We start from the raw sequence: 23,747 nt of genomic DNA, 5'->3' as shown, positions 1-23,747 counted from the left end.
CGTTGTGTTTACATGGAATGCAGGGGTTTCTCTGGACCAATTGAACTGTTCACTGACTAAATAACTGTGTTCGGCTTCCTGGAGACCATCTGCAGCTATTCAAGAACTTTCTGTCCCCAAACAACGATGACATTTTTACAGATAACAATGCGCCATGTCATCGGTCACATGTTCGCCATTGGTTTGAAGCACATTCTGGAGAGTTTCGGCACATGATTCGACTACCCAGATCGCCCGACATGAATTCCGTCGAACATTTATGGCACACAATGTGGCGGTTAGCTCGCGCAAATATTCAGCACCGGCAACACTTTCGTAAATTTTTTTTTTTTTTTTTGTTTGGTCATCAGTCTACTGACTGGTTTGATGCGGCCCGCCACGAATTCCTTTCCTGTGCTAACCTCTTCATCTCAGAGTAGCACTTGCAACCTACGTCCTCAATTATTTGCTTGACGTATTCCAATCTCTGTCTTGCTCTACAGTTTTTTCCCTCTACAGCTCCCTCTAGTACCATGGAAGTCATTCCCTCATGTCTTAGCAGATGTCCTGTCATCCTGTCCCTTCTCCTTATCAGTGTTTTCCACATATTCCTTTCCTCTCCGATTCTGCGTATAACCTCCTCATTCCTTACCTTATCAGTCCACCTAATTCTCAACATTCGTCTATAGCACCACATCTCAAATGCTTCGATTCTCTTCTGTTCCGGTTTTCCCACAGTCCATGTTTCACTACCATACAATGCTGTACTCCAGACATACATCCTCAGAAATTTCTTCCTCAAATTAAGGCCGGTATTTGATATTAGTAGACTTCTCTTGGCCAGAAATGCCTTTTTTGCCATAACGAGTCTGCTTTTGATGTCCTCCTTGGTCCGTCCGTCATTGGTTATTTTACTGCCTAGGTAGCAGAATTCCTTAACTTCATTGACTTCGTGACCATCAATCCTGATGTTAAGTATCTCGCTGTTCTCATTTCTTCTACTTCTCATTACCTTCGTCTTTCTCCGATTTACTCTCAAACCATTATGTGTACTCATTACACTGTTCATTCCGTTCAGCAGATCATTTAATTCTTCTTCACTTTCACTCAGGATAGCAATGTCATCAGCGAATCGTATCATTGATATCCTTTCACCTTGTATTTTAATTCCACTCCTGAACCTTTCTTTTATTTCCATCATTGCTTCCTCGATGTACAGATTGAAGAGTAGGGGCGAAAGGCTACAGCCTTGTCTTACACCCTTCTTAATACGAGCACTTCGTTCTTGATTGTCCACTCTTATTATCCCCTCTTGGTTGTCGTACATATTGTATATGACCCGTCTCTCCCTATAGCTTACCCCTACTTTTTTCAGAATCTCGAACAGCTTGCACCATTTTATATTGTCGAACGCTTTTTCCAGGTCGACAAATCCTATGAAAGTGTCTTGATTTTCTTTGGCCTTGCTTCCATTATTAGCCGTAACGTCAGAATTGCCTCTCCCGTAATTACGGACAGCTATAGAGGCAGCAGAACTCAGCAATTCTGCAGGGGCATACAACGATTTGGTGAGTCCTTGCCGCGTCAAGATGCTGCACTACGCGGGTGAAAGGAGGTCCGACACAACATTATGATGATATGGCATGAATCTGTAACTTCGGTGTAAATGTGATTAGTCCCTAATCAATATCAATTAGCTGCTATCTAACCAGCAGAGAGAAAGTGGATCACTTATGAAGCACATATACTAACGTAGATGATCGCGAATAATTAAATAAATAATAAAGACCTAATGAACATTAAAGTCCAATGTATTAAATAATCCTCTGGGATAGTAATGTAGCCTACAACGGTTAGTTTAATATTTGATTATACTTTTACTTAAACAAAGCGCACAAGTAAATTCGAACGGTGGCCTCACGTCGATTGTTAATCGAACACAACACTTGTTTAAGGTACAACAGGTTTACTGAACTTTTATGGCAAGCAAAGCATTCGCAGTTAGCAGCAAGTGCGGTCTAAATGCTGGGAGACGATAAAAAAAGAATCACCAAAACTAACAGTGAAATTCCACAGTTAAACACATGCATACACGTCTTTAAATGGTGAAATATTTGCTGCAGTTGGGAAATATCTCTGATAACATTCTGAGTTCCAAATTATTGCATTATGACCACTGCCCACTAGTGGTGTTGCGGGCTCGAGACGCAGTAAAGAAATGATGTAGGCGGAAGCGAGACGAATGGGAAATGATTACAGCGAAGATACAGGCGGCAAATGTAGAAATCCACTGACATAAGCGGTTTTGACAAAGGACACACTGTTATGGCCCTGTGGCTGGATACTAGAATTTCAGAAACGACGAAGCTCGCGGCCTGTTATCTTACTGCTGTCATGAGCATCAATGGAAACTGGTTGAAAGATGGTGAAGTAACGAGTAGTCCGTATGGAATTGGACGAACACGTCTCATAACAAAACATAGATATCAGAGGATCCCCCACTGCTGAGTCCAGGGTACGCAGAGATCTGTGGCAGGTCTGACAACAGAGTACTGGTGGAGGCACAAGTGTTTCGGAGCGCACCGTTCAAAGGACATTGTTGAACATGACCCCTACGTGTTCCTGTGTCGACCCAACGACATCGTCAGTTATGATTGCAGTAGGCACAGCGTCAATGAGTTTTCACCGTGGTTCAATAGAGACGTGTCCGCCTGTCGTATGAATCGCATTTATCGTTACACCAGGTCGATAGTTGGGTCCTTAAACGTCGTCATCGAGGCGAATGGCTGCGCAAGACATGCACCGAGCGATAGATGCAAGCTGGTGAAGGCAGAATTATGCTATGGCATACATTGAGTTGGGCTTCCATAGGATCTTTTTTGGTAATCGAATGACAGCAGTAAATTACGTGAACAATACTGCGGATCACATGCATCGCTTCATGCTCGAAGTCTGCTCTTGCGGCGATGATATCTTCCATCAGGTTCACGGTCCGTGTTGCAAGGTCGGAGTAGTGCTACAGTGGTTTTAGGGGCACTACAGCGAAATCACATTAATATCTTGGCCAGCAAATGTGCCTGATCTGCTCCCACTGGAAGACATATCGGGCACCAGCTGCATGTCCGTAAACCACTATCCCGTAATTTGTGGAAATTGCTTGACCCGTGAATAGGGCTATGGTGCCACATACTTTTAGAATCCTGTGAAGGACTTGTAGAATCCATGCCAAGCAAAATATCTGTTGTACTGTGTTTTAAAAGTGGAACAACACGCTATTAAACAGGTGGCTCCTGTTGTACTGTGTTTTAAAAGTGGAAAAACACGTTATTAAACAGGTGGTCATAATGCATTGTTTCGTCGCTGTATAATTTCTCACGAACTGGTGGACAGCGAAATAAGTCCGAAATAGCTCACATAAGTCCAAGCGGCTCCGTGGTTGCACAATATCGTCAAAAAACTTTGCCAATCCAACTACAAAAGTCATCTAATCTTGTCTCTCTTGCCTATTCAAAGCCTCGGTCACATCATTTCAGGAGCTGCAGCCAAAGCTGGTCAATATAACATATTTACACACTTTGGCGTTAAAGTCCTACGTTAGTCAAATGAGATTATTACATGTATAATATTATCGAAATATCACAGTGTCACTAAACAAATATGTGTATTGAAGCGGATAATAGGATGGGACTCGCATGCTGGCGATAATCAGTTGTGTACATATGGATTAATCCCGGTTAACGCACCTTTTGCCAACTCAAGACTAAATAGTTTATAAGTAATTGTTTATTTGTTTAGCAACAATAGAAACTTGTTCATCCAAGGCTTCAAAATGGCGTATCACACGCATACATTGCGTAATTGTATCATTAATTATAATTTTTATAAACGGTTATAGTTTCAAATAGGATGCATTTAGAAAGATAGCGAAATTTATGCTATTTTTATTGGTTTAGAAAAAGTTTTCGACAGAGTTCAATGTAATAAGCTGATGGATATTTTGAAAAGGAAAGGAATGGATTGGAAGAAAAGACGATTGGTACAGAATTTATATATACGATGGAAACCAAGTATGAGGATTGGAAATGACGGAAGAAAGCAGGATTGGAAGGGACGTTAGGAAAGGTTGTTGCTTGTTAAGCTTGTACCTGGAAGAGATTATTACGAGAAGCTTAGATGTAAAAAGAGTAATGTGCGTTGGTGGAAAGCGAATAGAGTTTATTACATTTCCTGATCATACTGTTTTAGTCCCCCCCCCATGAACCATGGACCTTGCCGTTGGTGGGGAGGCTTGCGTGCCTCAGCGATACAGATAGCCGTACCGTAGGTGCAACCACAACGGAGGGGTATCTGTTGAGAGGCCAGACAAACATGTGGTTCCTGAAGAGGGGCAGCAGCCTTTTCAGTAGTTGCAGGGGCAACAGTCGGGATGATTGACTGATCTGGCCTTGTAACATTAACCAAAACGGCCTTGCTGTGCTGGTACTGCGAACGGCTGAAAGCAAGGGGAAACTACAGCCGTAATTTTTCCCGAGGACATGCAGCTCTACTGTATGATTAAATGATGATGGCGTCCTCTTGGGTAAAATATTCCGGAGGTAAAATAGTCCCCTATTCGGATCTCCGGGCGGGGACTACTCAGGAGGACGTCGTTATCAGGAGAAAGAAAACTGGAGTTCTACGGATCGGAGCGTGGAATGTCAGATCCCTTAATCGTGCAGGTAGGTTAGAAAATTTGAAAAGGGAAATGGATAGGTTAAAGTTAGATATAGTGGGAATTAGTGAAGTTCGGTGGCAGGAGGAACAAGACTTTTGGTCAGGTGATTACAGGGTTATAAATACAAAATCAAATAGGGGTAATGCAGGAGTAGGTTTAATAATGAATAAAAAATAGGAGTGCGGGTAAGCTACTACAAACAGCATAGTGAACGCATTATTGTGGCCAAGATAGACACAAAGCCCATGCCTACTACAGTAGTACAAGTTTATATGCCAACTAGCTCTGCAGATGATGAAGAAATAGATGAAATGTATGACGAGATTAAAGAAATTATTCAGGTAGTGAAGGGAGACGAAAATTTAATAGTCATGGGTGACTGGAATTCGTCAGTAGGAAAAGGGAGAGAAGGAAACATAGTAGATGAATATGGATTGGGGGGAAGGAATGAAAGAGGAAGCCGCCTTGTAGAATTCTGCACAGAGCATAACTTAATCATAGCTAACACTTGGTTCAAGAATCATGAAAGGAGGCTGGATACATGGAAGAAGCCTGGAGATACTGACAGGTTTCAGATAGATTATATAATGGTAAGACAGAGATTTAGGAACCAGGTTTTAAATTGTAAGACATTTCCTGGGGCAGATGTAGATTCTGACCACAATCTATTGGTTATGAACTGCAGATTGAAACTGAAGAAACTGCAAAAAGGTGGGAATTTAAGGAGATGGGACCTGGATAAACTGAAAGAACCAGAGGTTGTAGAGAGTTTCAGGGAGAGCATTAGGGAACAATTGACAGGAATGGGGGAAAGACATACAGTAGAAGAAGAATGGGTAGCTCTGAGGGATGAAGTGGTGAAGGCAGCAGACGATCAAGTAGGTAAAAAGACGCGGGCTAATAGAAATCCTTGGGTAACAGAAGAAATATTGAATTTAATTGATGAAAGGAGAAAATATAAAAATGCAGTAAATGAAGCAGGCGAAAAGGAATACAAACGTCTCAAAAATGAAATCGACAGGAAGTGCAAAATGGCTAAGCGGGGATGGCTAGAGGACAAATGTAAGGATGTAGAGGCTTGTCTCACTAGGGGTAAGATAGATACTGCCTACAGGAAAATTAAAGAGACCTTTGGAGAGAAGAGAACCACTTGTATGAATATCAAGAGCTCAGACGGCAACCCAGTTCTAAGCAATGAAGGGAAAGCAGAAAGGTGGAAGGAGTATATAGAGGGTTTATACAAGGGCGATGTACTTGAGGACAATATTATGGAAATGGAAGATAATGTAGATGAAGATGAAATGGGAGATAAGATACTGCGTGAAGAGTTTGACAGAGCACTGTAAGACCTGAGTCAAAACAAGGCCCCGGGAGTAGACAACATTCCATTAGAACTACTGATGGCCTCGGGAGAGCCAGTCATGACAAAACTCTACCATCTGGTGAGCACGATGTATGAGACAGGCGAAATACCCTCAAACTTCAAGAAGAATATAATAATTCCAATCCCAAAGAAAGCAGGCGTTGACAGATGTGAAAATTACCGAACAATCAGTTTAATAAGTCACAGCTGCAAAATACTAACGCGAATTCTTTACAGACGAATGGAAAAACTGGTAGAAGCCGACCTCGGGGAAGATCAGTTTGGATTCCGTAGAAATGTTGGAACACGTGAGGCAATACTGACCTTACGACTTATCTTAGAAGAAAGATTAAGAAAAGGCAAACCTACGTTTCTAGCATTTGTAGACTTAGAGAAAGCTTTTGACAATGTTGACTGGAATACTCTCTTTCAAATTCTGAAGGTGGCAGGGGTAAAATACAGGGAGCGAAAGGCTATTTACAATTTGTACAGAAACCAGATGGCAGTTATAAGAGTCGAGGGACATGAAAGGGAACCAGTGGTTGGGAAGGGAGTAAGACAGGGTTGTAGCCTCTCCCCGATGTTGTTCAATCTGTATATTGAGCAAGCAGTAAAGGAAACAAAAAAAATTCGGAGTAGGTATTAAAATTCATGGAGAAGAAGTAAAAACTTTGAGGTTAGCCGATGACATTGTAATTCTGTCAGAGACAGCAAAGGACTTGGAAGAGCAGTTGAACGGAATGGACAGTGACTTGAAAGGAGGATATAAGATGAACATCAACAAAAGCAAAACGAGGATAATGGAATGTAGTCAAATTAAGTCAGGTGATGCTGAGGGAATTAGATTAGGAAATGAGACACTTAAAGTAGTAAAGGAGTTTTGCTATTTAGGGAGTAAAATAACCGATGATGGTCGAAGTAGAGAGGATATAAAATGTAGACTGGCAATGGCAAGGAAAGCGTTTCTGAAGAAGAGAAATTTGTTAACATCGAATATAGATTTAGGTGTCAGGAAGTCGTTTCTGAAAGTATTTGTATGGAGTGTAGCCATGTATGGAAGTGAGACATGGACGATAACTAGTTTGGACAAGAAGAGAATAGAAGCTTTCGAAATGTGGTGCTACAGAAGAATGCTGAAGATAAGGTGGGTAGATCACGTAACAAATGAGGAGGTATTGAATAGGATTGGGGAGAAGAGAAGTTTGTGGCACAACTTGACTAGAAGAAGGGATCGGTTGGTAGGACATGTTCTGAGGCATCGAGGGATCACAATTTTAGCATTGGAGGGCAGCGTGGAGGGTAAAAATCGTAGAGGGAGACCAAGAGATCAATACACTAAGCAGATTCAGAAGGATGTAGGTTGCAGTAGGTACTGGGAGATGAAGAAGCTTGCACAGGATAGAGTAGCATGGAGAGCTGCATCAAACCAGTCTCAGGACTGAAGACCACAACAACAACAACTGTTTTAGTGGCAGAAAATTAATGAACTCTAAATAAAATGCGAGGAGATCTGAATGAAGCTTGCGTGAATGTGGAATAAAAATCAATATAGCCAAAACAAAAGAGTATGGTGACCGGCAAAGGAAAGAGTCTGACAAATATTAAAATAGCACAAGTTAATATTAACTAAGTTAGAGCAATTGAATGTCTTCGAAGTACGATCACTGAATACCTGAGGTGACATCAGGAAGAGAAAACTCTCATTTTTATAGCGAATTATGCCTAACTAAAGAAAGTCTGACGAAAAGACTTGGCAAGTGTTTCGCCTGGAGTGTGGCATCCTGCATGGGGCATAAACTGAGATGATGAAAATAACTAGAAGAACTGGAGGTGGGGATGTGGAGGAGAGTGGTGACAATAAGCTGGAGGGAATGAGCGACTACCCAAAGAATGTTGGAAATGGTTCCTGAGAGAAGTAAACGTAACTGTAGGTTATAAGAAAAAGGAGGAAGAACTTGATGAAACATTCGTTGAACTGGGAGTGGTTGCTAACGATGGCTTGGAAAGTCTAGGTGGTGGGAGGATATTTAGAGAATGGAGGACGTACAAAATGATGGATGACATCACAGGAAGCTGAAATTATACGGGATTGAAGAAGATGACAGAAGACAGGAGAGCGTAGAGAGTTATCATGTGAAAACCTGCCTATGGGCGGAACGCTTTTCCAGATGTTAAAAACTTTGTTAATAATAACTTTATAAAAATAGTTATAACTTTAGTGAACTCGCCTCACAGTAGCGAATGAGGCACTGCTTTTAGATTTTATGTCGCACTGCAGAATGCAGTTTTGCTGCTTCCAGTGACTATATCATGTTTCCATTGACAGTCTTTTGGTCAGTTTATTCGCTCAGAGGGCATGCCGCTTGAGTTCCCACGTCCCCCGGATTTCCAAATCACCGACTCACTATTACATACCCACCCCCCCTCCCCAGCACCTGACTAGAGATGGGCAAAACTGTTCTTTTCAGAGATTGGATCAGAACTGTTCACTCCCTGAAATGAATTAGCTCTTTTTCATGACTCACCACTCATTTACAATAGAAAATAAATGGAAGGCACATTGCCCTTTAAACTTGGTTTATTCCAGTAATATACCTGTATTTTGATCTTCTTTGATCCTATTTTGAAAAAACACAGATAATGAGTAAGAATTTTGTATTGTTTATTGAAATTTCCACGATATGACAAAGTTTTTGATTATTGATTTATTTTGCACTATCGTGGTTTTTTGGGTGATCGGAAAATGTTGTAACTTGAGATTTACATTAAAAATATATTTGGCTATAATGTATTAAAATTTCATTAACCTCATACAAATACATCCCAAGCCATATATTTTTAAAGTGAACGTTTCCTTCCAAAGACACCTAAAATCGCAAAATCCGTACCAGAATAAGAAAAAAAAAAACATAAATTTGACTGTAAAACGAAAGTGCTGCATATAGCCTTACGCAGAATAAAACAAGGAAAATATTGGTGTACCACATTTTGCAATACGTTTATCGGTTCGCTCGTAATTAAAGCGTAAATTCGAGTGTCCATAATAAAAATCCTATAGTAAGAGGAGTCATCAGGAACCTAATCTAATCAGTTTAAACAAATAAAAATAAAATAAAAACAATTGATGTATACATAACATAATAATGTAATATACAGTACATAGCGGTATTACTACGAAGAACAATATCCAGTAGGGACAAACTCCGACGCAGAGGCGCTGAGTCGAGCAGGTCGAGCCGCGAGCTGTATTACTGCGTGAGCTGAGACCGCAGAGACCAGAGTGACACCTGAGTCGCTTTGCTCAACACTCTGGCTAGAGTCGAGACGGTGGGGTGAGCGTTGAGCGGGCAAGTTCCGTGGGTGGGGAGAGCGGTGAACTCACCCGCTCTGAGACAAATCGTCCGTTCCCTTGCGAGCAAGTTGTTGCAAGTAGTTCCTAGGTGGCTCTCTGTCCTGTCGCTCGCATCAACTGCCCAGAGGGCATGACATGCGACTGAAACTATCGCCGACAGAGTGCGATGCGAAGTTAAGCTGCGCCAGACACTGCGCGTGGCAGACGACGCACAGAGGCGGCACGGCATATGTGAAACACAAAATCCAATGGGGCACTGCACAATGCAGGCAGCCAAGGTAGAAGCAGGGCAGAGGTCGGCGCTGGCTGTGTTGTGTGGCGTGCACTGTGCTCTGACCAGCAGAGGCGCTGCTGATATGCTCCATCTCTCTCTCTCTCTCTCTCTCTCTCTGCCGTGGAGCTACCGTTTTTTTTCTGAATCACTGATTGTTCACTCCTTTGAAAGATTCAACTCTATGAATTAGTTCAAGAGCGGATCCCCCATCTCTACACCTGACCTGCGCCAGTCCTTGCCATGACTGTCCGGTCCGGCCGCTCTTCCCAGCCTTCAGTCTGACTCACCTTGTCCGGCCACACTATGCAACCTGCCAGCCACAGATCGCTTCATCAAACACTTTGCAAACTCATACAATACTTAGCAGACTCGCTGTTCGTAATGTCACATCAGATCTGAAACTGTAAGGACAGGGCATTGCACTTACATAGGAAGCTAAGTCGGCAAGAGCATTGGCCCCAAAAGTCAGGGTTTGAGATCGTTTGAAATCATGTTATAGTTCGTGTCATGTCCTGTGTTTTCTTACAACTATCATGTTGCTCATTGCCACCTGCACATTCATTCTCCCTACTCTTGTCGTTTTGCAGAGTGCAGACAGCAACGCTGCCTTCAGATGTGTGGGATTCCTGCCAACACCGGGTGCTCAAGTTTTCTTGTACTGCTGGGGAGCTCACGATCTCATGGAGCAGGTAAGTGTTCGATCAAGGTTCAGCGTAGAAAAACAAAAAAAAAAAGCTCTATTAATATGAGATAGCTGTTCAGTCCTGATCATAACATTTGCAAACGTAGGTGGATCTAATTTCTGACTCTGATAAAGCATGATTGTGTGAAACTCCTTGCTGACAGAAAATCGTGCAACGTATAACGCTAACGATTATTTTCGCGTGAGGAACCTCCCGATAATGTTACTCAAATTAATTGAAGTTGACCGTTAACGTGTGCTGATGTAAAGGAATCGGAGTAAGTTTCGTTAACGGAAAAATTCTATTTTGGTACTGAGCCGCAGTTAATTTAAAAGTGATCGAATCAGTGCAAATAAAATCGTAAAGTAATTTGGTATTCATGTAAATGGAACGGATCATCAGAGGTTAAAAGAAAGACCATCGCCTGCCTAATTAGACAAACTGATCCTGAGTATATATAATATTATTAATCAAGATAATTAACTGTTGCATGTGACTCTACCTGGGACACAAAGTGTTTACTAAATTGGGCGAGAATCAATAGCACATTCTAGTAAGTCTTGCTAAGATAACTATCCATGAGCAACAAAAATAAAAGTTTTAAATCTTTTCGCCACAAACTGACTCCAGCTAATGAACACTATCTGTATTAAAGTAGGAAATGTAATGTTCACTACACAGTACCACTTAATAAGGGAGAAGCACAGTTAATTTTAACATGAGGTTGCTTCAGCAACTTACTATAGAAATAGAGTAAAATAGAAGTGATTTTTAAACTGCTATGCTAAGTGATATGGTTACTATATGCTTTCATTTGGGTCACATGCTTCATAGCGTTACGTAGAGCGTAAGTAAAACGTGGGAGCCCTGAATCTCTTATGGTTTTCCTAAGTTGTATTCATAAGAACACGAACATGTTTAAAAAGGTTACTACACTTCATGAATAATTTCACGGGGATAATTATAGAACTACTGGCTTAACCTAAGGTGGGGGACTCACATACGTTTCTATCTACTAATTGGGCACGGAACTTCTACTTGAAAACAGCTGCAATAAAGATACATACGCAAATGAAAACGCAAGGATAAAAGCACTATTACAAACCAACAAAATGAAGAATAAATGAGAAGGCCATTGAACGCTAATGGTCAGCAAATACTTCCGACAACCACAAATATAAGCTTTTCTGTTACTTTAATATTGAGTAAAGTTTTTGACCGGAAGGAAAATTGAAGAATTACCTAGACCTTTTTTCTTCGCTAGTTCTTTTGCAGTACTGTAACTATTCTCTTTTATCGGGCATTTGAAGCATTTCGTACCGACGACTAACGAAACACTCGAGAGATTTCTAGCTCCACAAAAGTCAATAAATGCTTTCAACACCGTACTGATTCTGTAGTTCATTAGTAATTTGATATTCAGATTTATTGCATCACTGGGCATAGCAACCTATCCATGTAAGAAAAATGGTTCAAATGGCTCTGAGCACTATGGGACTTAACATCGGAAGTCATCAGTCCCGTAGAACTTAGAACTACTTAAACCTAACTAACCTAAGGACATCACACACATCCATGCCCGATGCAGGATTCGAACCTGCGACCGTAGCATTCGCGTGGTTCCGGACTGAAGCGCCTAGAGCCGCTCGGCCACCGCGGCCGGCTATCCATGTAAGAGATTGGGAACGAATCATCGTTCTCGATGTAAAGATCGAATTATATCAATTATTATTTACATTTTAAGTTCCTTGCTGGTCCATGCAAATAAATACAACACTAGACTTTACTTGTAGTAGACGTGGTAGCAGTGGTGCTCTTCTGTTGCACAAATATCATCATCTATGCTCATGGTCCTTTATGTTCAATTGCTTAGTATAAAACACATTTCTGGCTCAGAAATTTTACGTTTCAGAGCAAAACGATAAATGACACGATCTGGTAACCAACGTACAGCACTCGAAACATCGTCAGTTTGATTACAATCACTTGGTACATGCTCTGAAAGCTACTGTATACTGCGTTGACAAAAGTCATGGGATAGCGATACACATATAGGGGTAAGGGAGTATCGCGTACACAAAGTACAAAAGGGCAATGCTTAGGCCGACCTTTCATTTGCACTCCAGTGATTCATGCGAAAAGGTTGAAAGATTACCGTCAAACCTCCTTGCCTAGGGTCACCAGATGAAAGCTGATGTCGTCAAGCCCTGAATGAAAATTGCGCAACGGATAACTGGGGAGGGGAGCTTGAGAGCGCTACCTAGACAGCGTGCCCTTTCTGTACGATACTAGGCAAGGGGCTGGAGGGCTCACACGCTGATGTGTGGGTCCCTGCATTCTATATGCTTTATTTTAAAAGAATTCCTTTAACTTGACTTCTTTGTGATTTTTAAGGTATGTTAAAGATTGATGACAATTGATTATCTATTTATTTTAAACATTATCACTCGACATCACAGCGATTGCAGGAATTGTTCCAGTTTACAGATATTACAATTATACAACTTATAGCTTGGGTATGTTATATACTAATCTGCGCGCACATTTCTACGGGCAAGACGGAATTGCATTGGCCAAATGTATACCACCAAAGTCCCCAGTGAAATCTGCAGCAGTTTGCGGAAGGACTTCACTTCTGTCAAGTTGAACGATTCTGTTTAGTTGTCGTTGGTCCCGTTCTTGCAGGACCTTTCTCCGGCCGCAGCGATGTTGAAGACTTGATGTTTTAGCGGATTCTTGACATTCGTGGTACACTCGTTAAATGGGCGTACCGGAAATCGCCACTTCATCGCTGTCTCGCACATGTTGTGTCCCGTCGCTCGTGTGGTTACTATAACACCCCTTTAAAACTCACTTAAATCATGATACGCTGGCATTGTATCAGCAGTAACCGTTTAACAACTGCGCGTGACAGTTTTTGTCCTATATATGCGTTGCCGACGGCAACGCCGTGTTCTGCCTGTTTATATAGCTCTGTATTTGAATAAACGTGCCTATAACAGTTCCTTTGACGCTTCAGTGTATAAACATTGGATTGCCTTTCGTTAAACTATTCTCTAAGAGAAGTCTTAGGGTCAGTATTTCCTCCCGTATTTGGTCATTTGTCCGGTATCTAATCTGGTCTTCCCTATGGTCTCCTTCTACCGGTTTTTTATTCTCCTGCAAGGAATTTGGGTTAGTATTTTGCATGCACGACTTATTAAACTGTTAGTTCTATAATATGCACAACTGGTGGCACATGCTTTCTTTGGAGTTGTAAATATTACGTTTTTTCTTTAAGGTTGAGAGTATTTCGCCTGTCTAATTCGTCTTGCACATCAGATGGAAGAATTCTGTTTGGTGCTCGAAAGGCTATCAGTACTTGTGACGGTATGTCGTCTACACCATGAGCTTGTTTCAACTTAGTTCTTTCAGTACTCCGTCAAATTTTTCTCGCAGTATCATTCTCCCATCTCATCTTTATCTACGCCCTCTCCCTCCTGCCGTGTGGCTTAGCGGATTTATACGCATCAGTCTGGAACCGCGTGACCGCTACGCTCGCAGCCTCGAATCGTGCCTCAGGCATGGATGTGTGTGATGCCCTTAGTTTGGTTAGGGATAAGTAGTTCTAAATTCTAGGGGACTGATGTCTTCAGATGTTAAGTCCCATAGTGCTCAGAGCCATACGCTGTCCACCTTGTACAGGCCTCCTAATATTCATTCAGCTGTCCTCACTTTGCTTAGCTCCAACTGATTGATATTTATACAGCTGCTCCTATTTCCTCAAAGGCTCTCTAATGTATCTTTCCCCCCAAGTGATTACGTTTCTAAATACTTACATTTTTCCTCTAGCCATTCCTGCGTTGCCATTTTGCCCTTCTTGTCAGTCTCATTTTTTAGTTTTTATTCCCTTACGCCCCCTCATTTGCCGTAATTTTAGTTTTTCTCCTTCCAACTGAAGGGTTTTTATGGGCTTTGTCTATTTACCTAGTTGTCCCTCTGCGTCCATTACTAATTCATCCCTGAAAGATATCTATTGACCATCTACTGTATTCCTTTCGCCGGTTCTAATGAGTTGTTACCAAATGCCCTCTCTGAAATTCTCAAAGACCTCTCGTTCTTTCAATTTATCCAAGTCACACCTCCTTAGTTTCTTACCTTTTTGCTGTTTATTCAGTCTTAATCTATAGCTAATAATCAATAAATTGTGTTCAGAGTTCTGATCTGCCCCTATAAATGTCTTACAATTTAAAGTCTGTTTCCGAAATCTCTCTCTTCCCGTTATATAATCAGTCTGAAACTTACCGGAGTCTCCAGGTCTCTTCCATGTGTAGAAGCTTCTTTCATGATTCTGAAAGCAAGTGATATTGATGATTAAATTATGCTCTATCTACCGGGCAGCTACCTCCATAGTTTTTTTTGTAAATTTGTGAGGAGGTCTTCTGGGACCAAACTGCTGAGGTCATCGGTCTCTAGCATCATTCCTTTACTACAGTCCGTATTCACTTGCTATTTTTCCTTCTTTTCCTTTGTCTACTATCGAATTTCATCCGCCAATCGCAGTTAAATTTTCATCCCCCTTAACTATTCATTTCTTCAGTCTCTACAACATCTGAATTGGTAGTTGGCATATAGCCGCGGTGGTTGTGGGCTATATGTGTCTTGGCTGCTATAATACGTTCACTGTGCTATTAAGAGCAGCTTAAACCGCATTCCTATTTTCTTATTCGTTATTAAAAATACTACAGCATTACTGCTATTTGATTTTGTATTTATAACCCTGGATTCACCTGACCATAAATCTTGTTTCTCCTGCCACGAAGCTTCACTGATTCCCATTATATACAACTTCAATATTCCCTTTTGTAATTTTCTAACCAATCTACCTGATTAAGGGATCTGACATTCCGCGCTTCAGTCCGTAGAACACCAGTTTTGTCTCTCCTGATGACAATTTCTTCCCAAGTAGCCTCCGCGCGAAGATCCGAATGGAGGACTATTTTACTTCAGATAAATTTTAGTGAAGTTTTAGTCATGCAGTAGATCTGCATGCCTCCAGGAAAAATTATGGCCGTAGTTTTCCTCTGCCCATCGCAGTATCAGCACAGGAAGGCCGTTTTGGCTGGTGCTATCAGGACGAACCAGTCAATAAATTATCAAGATTGTTGCCCCTGCAACAACTGAAATGGCTGTTGTTAGAAATTACACCTGTGTCTGTCTTCTGAAAAGATACCCTCCCTGGTGTTTGCACCTACGGCACAGGTATCTGTATCACTGAGTCACACAATTCACCCCACACATGTTTCATGGTGGGACAAAGGATATAAAATTTAGTATATGTGTAAATTAATATGTGTGTATGTGGCCACGTTACAAGAAATCCTGAAAGTCAAAGTTCTTGGGTGACGGCATTTAATATGCTGTGTAATGAGAAGAAATTCAGAATTATGCAAATATTTAACTGATATTTTATCGACACACCTAATCCTTTTAGAAACTTATATGTCTATCATGGCACATAATTGTGAATATTGAAAATGAAATAGTCGTATGATGGATCTGCTGCATTTGTTATAGTACACTACTGGCCATTAAAATTGCTACACCACGAAGATGACGTGCTACAGACGAGAAATTTAACCGACACGAAGAAGATATTGTGATATGCAAATGATTAGCTTTTCAGAGCATTCACACAAGGTTGGTGCCGGTGGCGACATAAACAACGTACTGACATGAGGAACGTTTCCAACCCATTTCTCATACACAAACAGCAGTTGACCGGCATTGCCGGGTAAAACGTTTCTGTGATGTCTCGTGTAAGGAAGAGAAATGCGTACCATCACGTTTCCGACTTTGATAAAGGTCGGATTGTAGCCTATCGCGATTGCGGTTTATAGTATCGCGACACTGATGGTCGCGTTGGTCGAGTTCCAATGACTGGTAGCAGAATATGGAATCGGCGGGTTCAGGAGGGAACGCCGTGCTGGATCTCAACGGCCTCGTATCACTAGTAGTCGAGATGACAGGCATCTTATCCGCATGGCTGTAACGGATCGTGCAGCCACGTCTAGATCCTTGAGTCAACAGATGGGGACGTTTGCAAGACAACAACCATCTGCACGAACAGTTCGATGACGTTTGCAGCAGCATGGACTATCAGCTCGAAGACCATGGCTGCGGCTATCCTTGACGCTGCATCACAGACAGGAGCGCATGCGATGGTATACTCAACGACGAACATAGGTGCACGAATGGCAAAACGGCGTATTTTCGGATGAATCCGGGTTCCGTTTACAGCATCAGGATGGTCGCATCCGTGTTTGGCGACATCGCGGTGAACGCACATTGGAAGCGTGCATTCGTCATCGCCGTACTAGCGTATCACCCGGCGTGATGGTATGGGGTGCCATTGGTTACACGTCTGGTCACCTCTTGTTCGCATTGACGGCACATTGAACAATGGACGTTACATTTCAGATGTGTTTCGACCCGTGGCTCTACCCTTCATTCGATCCCTGCGAAACACTACATTTCAGCAGGATAATGCACGACCGCATGTTGCAGGTCCTATGCGGGCCTTTCTGGATACAGAAATGTTCGACTGCTGCCCTGGCCAGCACATTCTCCAGGTCTCTCACCAATTGAAAACGTCTGGTCGATGGTGGCCGAGCTACTGGCTCGTCACAATACGCCAGTCACCACTTTTGATGAACTGCGGTATCGTGTTGAAGCTGCATGGGCAGCTGTACCTGTACACGCCATCCAAGGTCTGTTTGACTCAATGCACAGGCGTATCAAGGCCGTTATTACGGCCAGAGGTGGTTGTTCTGGTTACTGATTTCTCAGGATCTATGCACCCAAATTGCCTGAAAATGTAATCACATGTCAGTTTTAGTATAATATATTTGTCCAATGAATACCCGTTTATCATCTGCATTTCTTTGGGTGTAGCAATTTTAATGGCCATCTGCATTTCTTTGGGTGTAGCAATTTTAATGGCTAGTAGTGTAGTAACCATGAACTGTTGTTGTTGTGGTCTTCAGTCCTGAGACTGGTTTGATGCAGCTCTCCATGCTACTCTATCCTGTGCAAGCTTCTTCATCTCCCAGTATCTACTGCAACCTACATCCTTCTGAATCTGCTTAGTGTAGTCATCTCTTAGTCTCCCTCTACGATTTTTACCCTCCACACTGCCCTCCAACGCTAAATTTGTGATCCCTTGATGCCTCAAAACATGTCCTACCAACCGATCCCTTCTTCTAGTCAAGTTGTGCCACAAACTTCTCTTCTCCCCAATCCTATTCAATACCTCCTCATTAGTTACGTGATCTACCCACCTTATCTTCAGCATTCTTCTGTAGCACCACATTTCGAAAGCTTCTATTCTCTTCTTGTCCAAACTAGTTATCGTCCATGTTTCACTTCCATACATGGCTACACTCCATACAAATACTTTCAGAAACGACTTCCTGACACTTAAATCTATACTCGATGTTAACAAATTCCTCTTCTTGAGAAACGCTTTCCTTGCCATTGCCAGTCTACATTTTATATCCTCTCTACTTCGACCATCATCGGTTATTTTACTCCCTAAATAGCAAAACTCCTTTACTACTTTAAGTGTCTCATTTCCTAATCTAATTCCCTCAGCATCACCCGACTTAATTTGACTACATTCCATTATCCTCGTTTTGCTTTTGTTGATGTTCATCTTATATCCTCCTTTCAAGACACTGTCCATTCCGTTCAACTGCTCTTCCAAGTCCTTTGCTGTCTCTGACAGAATTACAATGTCATCGGCGAACCTCAAAGTTTTTACTTCTTCTCCATGAATTTTAATACCTACTCCGAATTTTTCTTTTGTTTCTTTTACTGCTTGCTCAATAAACAGATTGAATAACTTCGGGGAGAGACTACAACCCTGTCTTACTCCTTTCCCAACCACTGCTTCCCTTTCATGCCCCTCGACTCTTATAACTGCCATCTGGTTTCTGTACAAACTTTAAATAGCCTTTCGCTCCCTGTATTTTACCCCTGCCACCTTCAGAATTTGAAAGAGAGTATTCCAGTTAACATCGTCAAAAGCTTTCTCTAAGTCTACAAATGCTAGAAACGTAGGTTTGCCTTTTCTTAATCTTTCTTCTAAGATAAGTCGTAAGGTCAGTATTGCCTCACGTGTTCCAACATTTCTACGGAATCCAAACTGATCTTCCCCGAGGTCAGCTTCTACCAGTTTTTCCATTCGTCTGTAAAGAATTCGCGTTAGTATTTTGCAGCTGTTATTTATGAAACTGATAGTTCGGTAATTTTCACATCTGTCAACACCTGCTTTCTTTGGGATTGGAATTATTATATTCTTCTTGAAGTCTGAGGGTATTTCGCCTGTCTCATACATCGTGCTCACCAGATGGTAGAGTTTTGTCATGACTGGCTCTCCCGAGGTCATCAGTAGTTCAAATGGAATGCTGTCTACTCCCGGGGCCTTGTTTCGACTCAGGTCTTTCAGTGCTCTGTCAAACTCTTCACGCTGTATCTTATCTCCCATTTCGTCTTCATCTACATCCTCTTCCATTTCCATAATATTGTCCTCAAGTACATCGCCCTTGTATAAACCCTGTATATACTCCTTCCACCTGTCTGCCTTCCCTTCTTTGCTTAGAACTGGGTTGCCATCTGTGCTCTTGATATTCATACAAGTGGTTCTCTTTTCTCCAAAGGTCTCTTCAATTTTCCTGTAGGCAGTATCTATCTTACCCCTAGTGAGATAAGCCTCTACATCCTTACATTTGTCCTCTAGCCATCCCTGCTTAGCCATTTTGCACTTCTGGTCGATATCATTTTTGAGACGTCTGTATTCCTTCATTTACTGCATTTTTGTATTTTCTCCTTTCATCAATTAAATTCAATATTTCTTCTGTTACCCAAGGATTTCTATTAGCCCTCGTCTTTTTACCTACCTGATCCTCTGCTGCCTTCACTACTTCATCCCTCAGAGCTACCCATTCTTCTTCTACTATATTTCTTTCCCCCATTCCTGTCAATTGTTCCCTTATGCTCTCCCTGAAACTCTCTACAACCTCTGGTTCTTTCAGTTTATCCAGGTCCCATCTCCTTAAATTCCCACCTTTTTGCAGTTTCTTCAGTTTCAATCTGCAGTTCATAACCAATAGATTGTGGTCAGAATCCACATCTGCCCCAGGAAATGTCTTTCAATTTAAAACCTGGTTCCTAAATCTCTGTCTTACCATTATATAATCTATCTGATACCTACTAGTATCTCCAGGATTCTTCCAGGTATACAACCTTCTTTTATGATTCTTGAACCAAGTGTTGGCTATGATTAAGTTATGCTCTGTGCAAAATTCTACAAGGCGGCTTCCTCTTTCATTCCTTCCCCCCAATCCATATTCACCTACTATGTTTCCTTCTCTCCCTTTTCCTACTGACGAATTCCAGTCACCCATGACTATTAAATTTTCGTCTCCTTTCACTACCTGAATAATTTCTTTTATCTCGTCATACATTTCATCTATTTCTTCATCATCTGCAGAGGTAGTTGGCATATAAACTTGTACTACTGTAGTAGGCATGGGCTTTGTGTCTATCTTGGCCACAATAATGCGTTCACTATGCTGTTTGTAGTAGCTAACCCGCACTCCTATTTTTTTATTCATTATTAAACCTACTCCTGCATTACCCCTATATGATTTTGTATTTATAACCCTGTAATCACCTGACCAAAAGTCTTATGAGACCATATTAAGTGGCGCCTTAACTTTACATACTTTCATTCTTGCAGTTCTATGGGCCAATTCTTTGTAACAACTTTGGTGTGTTTATTTTACAGAATACTATTGTTGCAACCACACAAGGTTTCGCACATGGACATCTTGTGTTCGTCTGTTTAAGTTTTGTGAATATTATAATTGTTTCGTGGTGAATATCTGTTTTCTCTCGATATGTTCTGATATTTGAATATGATAGTAATGTTGACATAAAAATGCATGGCGATGTAATATTGTAAGTTGAAGTTGGTTTTGGTGCGGGGGGGGGGGGGCGGTAGGAAGGATAGGAAAGAGAAGGGACTACTGATATCAGCTGCATTTGGCCTTTACGCGGAATCAGCTGCGACGAGTGAAAATGTGCCCTGGATCGGGTTTCGAACCAACGAGCTCCTGCTTACTTGGCATGTGCATTAACTACTGCGCCATCCTTTACGCAGTGTTATCGCAGCTGCACGGACTATGCCGTGACTCCTCACGGTCAATCCACATTCCCACCGGGCGCCACCTAGGTGCAGTCCCTATTCATGTCCTCTATGCTCGCTACTCTGAGATTGCCGCAAGATGTCGGACGTACTTCTGCATCCACACTGAAGAAAGTGGATCTATAGCGCGTCTAGGCGAATCAATTATATGGCTGCGTGGTGTCTATTCTTTCGGACTTGAAGAACACACATGATGTGCAAGCCGTAGCTGTCATACATACACGTAAATTGATGGTTTGGAGTGGGGGTGTTGGTTTGGGGAGGGGGCAAGAGAGAAAAGATAGGAAAGGAAAGTGGTCGCTGATGTCAGCCGCATCGAGACATTACGCGGATTCAATAATCCATTCCTTTCACTCCCTTTCTCTTCCTGTTCACCTTCTGTTTACATAAAGGCATCACAGCTGGACGGGGGCTGCGCATAGGTGGCGCTCGGTCATAGTGTGGTCCGGCCGTGGGGCGTGCCGAGGTAGTCCGTGCAATTGCGATGACACTGTGTCCAGGCGTCTGCCTAGAAAGCAGAAGATCTTAGGTTCAAATCACATTTTTACTCGTCGCCGCCGATTCCGCGTAATGTCCAATTGCGGCCGACATCAGTAACCAGTTGCCTTTCCTGTCTTCCCGCCCCCCTCCCCCTTCACCTACAATTTACGTTTATGTATCACAGCCGAGGATCCCACGTGGTCATGTCCGAAAGAACAGGTACCACTCATTCATACAATTTAATGTCGATTACAAGGAATTTATCTGCGAACTGAATACATGTTATGTAATTCTGGAGGTTTTCGTGGCCGTTGTCGCTGAAGTTAAAATCTTCTGGGTTATTAGGCAGCGTCATATTTCTACTAAAATGACCGACGTTTCGACCTCTCTGCTGGGATCTTTCTCAGGATCATCTGGTGTCCACTACTGCTAGAACACTGCTAGAACACTGCTAGAATACATATTAATGCACAAAATACAGTAATGTTTACATATTTTATAAATAAATTAGTATACGTTCTACTTAAATGACCCAGTCCTCATAGTTTGTCTTGAACACTGTGTACGGAGTGTAGCTCAGTGATTGTGACTGACAGAGCGAGGCGGTGGCGGAGGCGGCGTACAGCTGCGCCTGGGTGGAGGCCAGTGGGCGTTTCAAACGCGCGCTCTCCCTCCTCATGTGTCGTGCGCAGAGGTCGCTGGTGCTTACAGCAGGCGGCCTGCTCCAGATCAACCGGCCCACCTTCATCTCGGTCAGTACTGCGACATCACTATGTATTTAAAGTTGCTCTACATTAATATCGGAGACATTAACAGTAAAAAAATTGTATTCAGATGTGTTCAAAAAATAACGAAAAGTTTTAGTTTGTTGTACAGAATTTAATTAATTCTTCTGCATTAATGTTATCCTCTTCAACATACTCCTATTGGATATTATACATTTCTGCCAGCGCTCTTTCCGGTGTCCGAGACACCTCTGGATCACGATCTCAGGGATAGATTTTAGCTCTGTTGACGATGAGTTTTTAATCTCATCTTAAGTCGTAAAATGTCGGCCTTAGAACATTCCACCTTGTCGCTGAAACTCCTGGTGCAGTATCCCGCAGTAATCGAAGACCAGAAGAGCACAGTGGGCATTCGACCCCACTTGCCGAGCTCTATTCGGTCATATATGTCTAGAATGCTTCCACTGGGGAGATAGAGCATTACTGTTGCCGTCACATCCGTAATTGCTCACCTGTAGAACGAAATTTGGGTTCAGACGTTTCATACCCAAAATAAAAAGGATGAAAGAAAGAAGTACTAGCATGAAGCACTTCATTTGCTACCGTATGATGGGAGTCCTCTTTTAGTAATCCCCATTCTTTCATAGTTATTTCCTCCGCATTTTTCACAATTTCATCAATTGATCATGTACTGTGGCATCCGTGATGCTCGTCATCCTCACTGTTTCTACGGTCTTCTTCGAAACGATAATACCTCTCGTTAACCCTTATTCTGGTTATACTTCTATAACCAGTCGCAATAATTAAGAACTCTAAATCAGTACTGTACTTTATTCCATTCTTATAGCAACATTTATTACAAATTCTCTGACCGAATTTTATACAAAATAAATAATCGTCGATGATGTTGTTGCCATGGCATGGTGTATATAGAAAGAAAAAATTCAAGATACATTTTACTACGAATAGCGTAAATAAAGACAACGGAAGAACCGTAGAACTAGCCATTTAATACAGAAAAAGATCTTCTGAACGTAGTATGTACTGCTATGTCTGACAGTTTCGTTAATCGATGACACTCTTTGATTGTCCGTAATGAAGCACAGTCACTGTGATCTTTGTGCAGATAGGCCACAAGCTGAGCTGCTGTAAAGAATTCACAATAATAAAGTCTATTATCGTTTGATACCAAGTGTAAAGGTTGGAGTTCTCAGAGACCATGGTGAGTGAGGCAAAGGCACTTCGTTGGCGAAATGGCATCTCAGACGGACGGGGCTGGTGAAGACGAAGAGCGAGTCCGAGGCTGGAGTCCTAAAGGACTATTGGTAGACGACGTCAAAGTTCATTGCAAACCCGCTGGCTCTTCCTGAGGACGGCGCAGACGAAGTCGTCCTGTATCAGCAGCTGGACTGCGTTTTGGTTTGGTTGCTCAGTCTGGCAGACTTGGTGATTGGCACCAAACTGACTTGCTGTAGAATCAGGTTCATTTGCTGGGACTGAACAGGTTCTTTGGCTGGAAAGGAACAGGTGCTACTCGACTTGTTTGGTAGTCAAGACCAAATTGGTTTAGTGGCTGGGACCGAACTCACTTGTTGTGGCAGAGAAATGGAGGACTGCCTACTTGTGGGAATGGTATCTCGTGTACGCAAGCAGTGCTGTGAATATCGTGCCTCCTACTGGCAGCTTGTAGTAGTGGCGGCTGACACAGTTACCTGTGACGGCAACCAGTTGCAGTTGTTGTTATCCTGAACGTTTTGTTTAGTTCCAACGACGCAGCGCTTGGAGGTCCCCATTGTTGCCATTCTGACTGTCGTGTTTCTTCCTTGCTGACACAGCACCAACAGGTCCGTGATTCGGTGGCCCATAGAAACGGCCTGTATTGCTGGCGGACTATCTTCTGATACAGAATTTTTCCCCTTCACGGGAAA

At 42.2% G+C, this 23,747-nt stretch overlaps 1 protein-coding gene across 1 annotated transcript in view; it reads left to right on the top strand.

Annotated features, from left to right (window-relative positions):
- The window catches only part of LOC126101221 (odorant receptor 43a-like), a 38,457-nt gene extending 16,581 nt beyond the window's left edge, over positions 1-21,876 (top strand). The window contains exons 3-4 of the mRNA XM_049911912.1: positions 10,270-10,371; positions 21,691-21,876. Coding sequence (XP_049767869.1) covers positions 10,270-10,371; positions 21,691-21,876 — 288 coding nt within the window. The remainder of the gene's footprint in view (positions 1-10,269; positions 10,372-21,690) is intronic.
- Positions 21,877-23,747: the final 1,871 nt, after the last annotated feature.

The sequence above is a fragment of the Schistocerca cancellata genome, chromosome 9, assembly GCF_023864275.1.
Source record: "Schistocerca cancellata isolate TAMUIC-IGC-003103 chromosome 9, iqSchCanc2.1, whole genome shotgun sequence".
In the NCBI taxonomy this organism is placed as follows: domain Eukaryota; kingdom Metazoa; phylum Arthropoda; class Insecta; order Orthoptera; family Acrididae; genus Schistocerca; species Schistocerca cancellata.
Note: the sequence above shows the minus strand (reverse complement) of the source record. Positions and strands in the feature narration are given on the sequence as shown.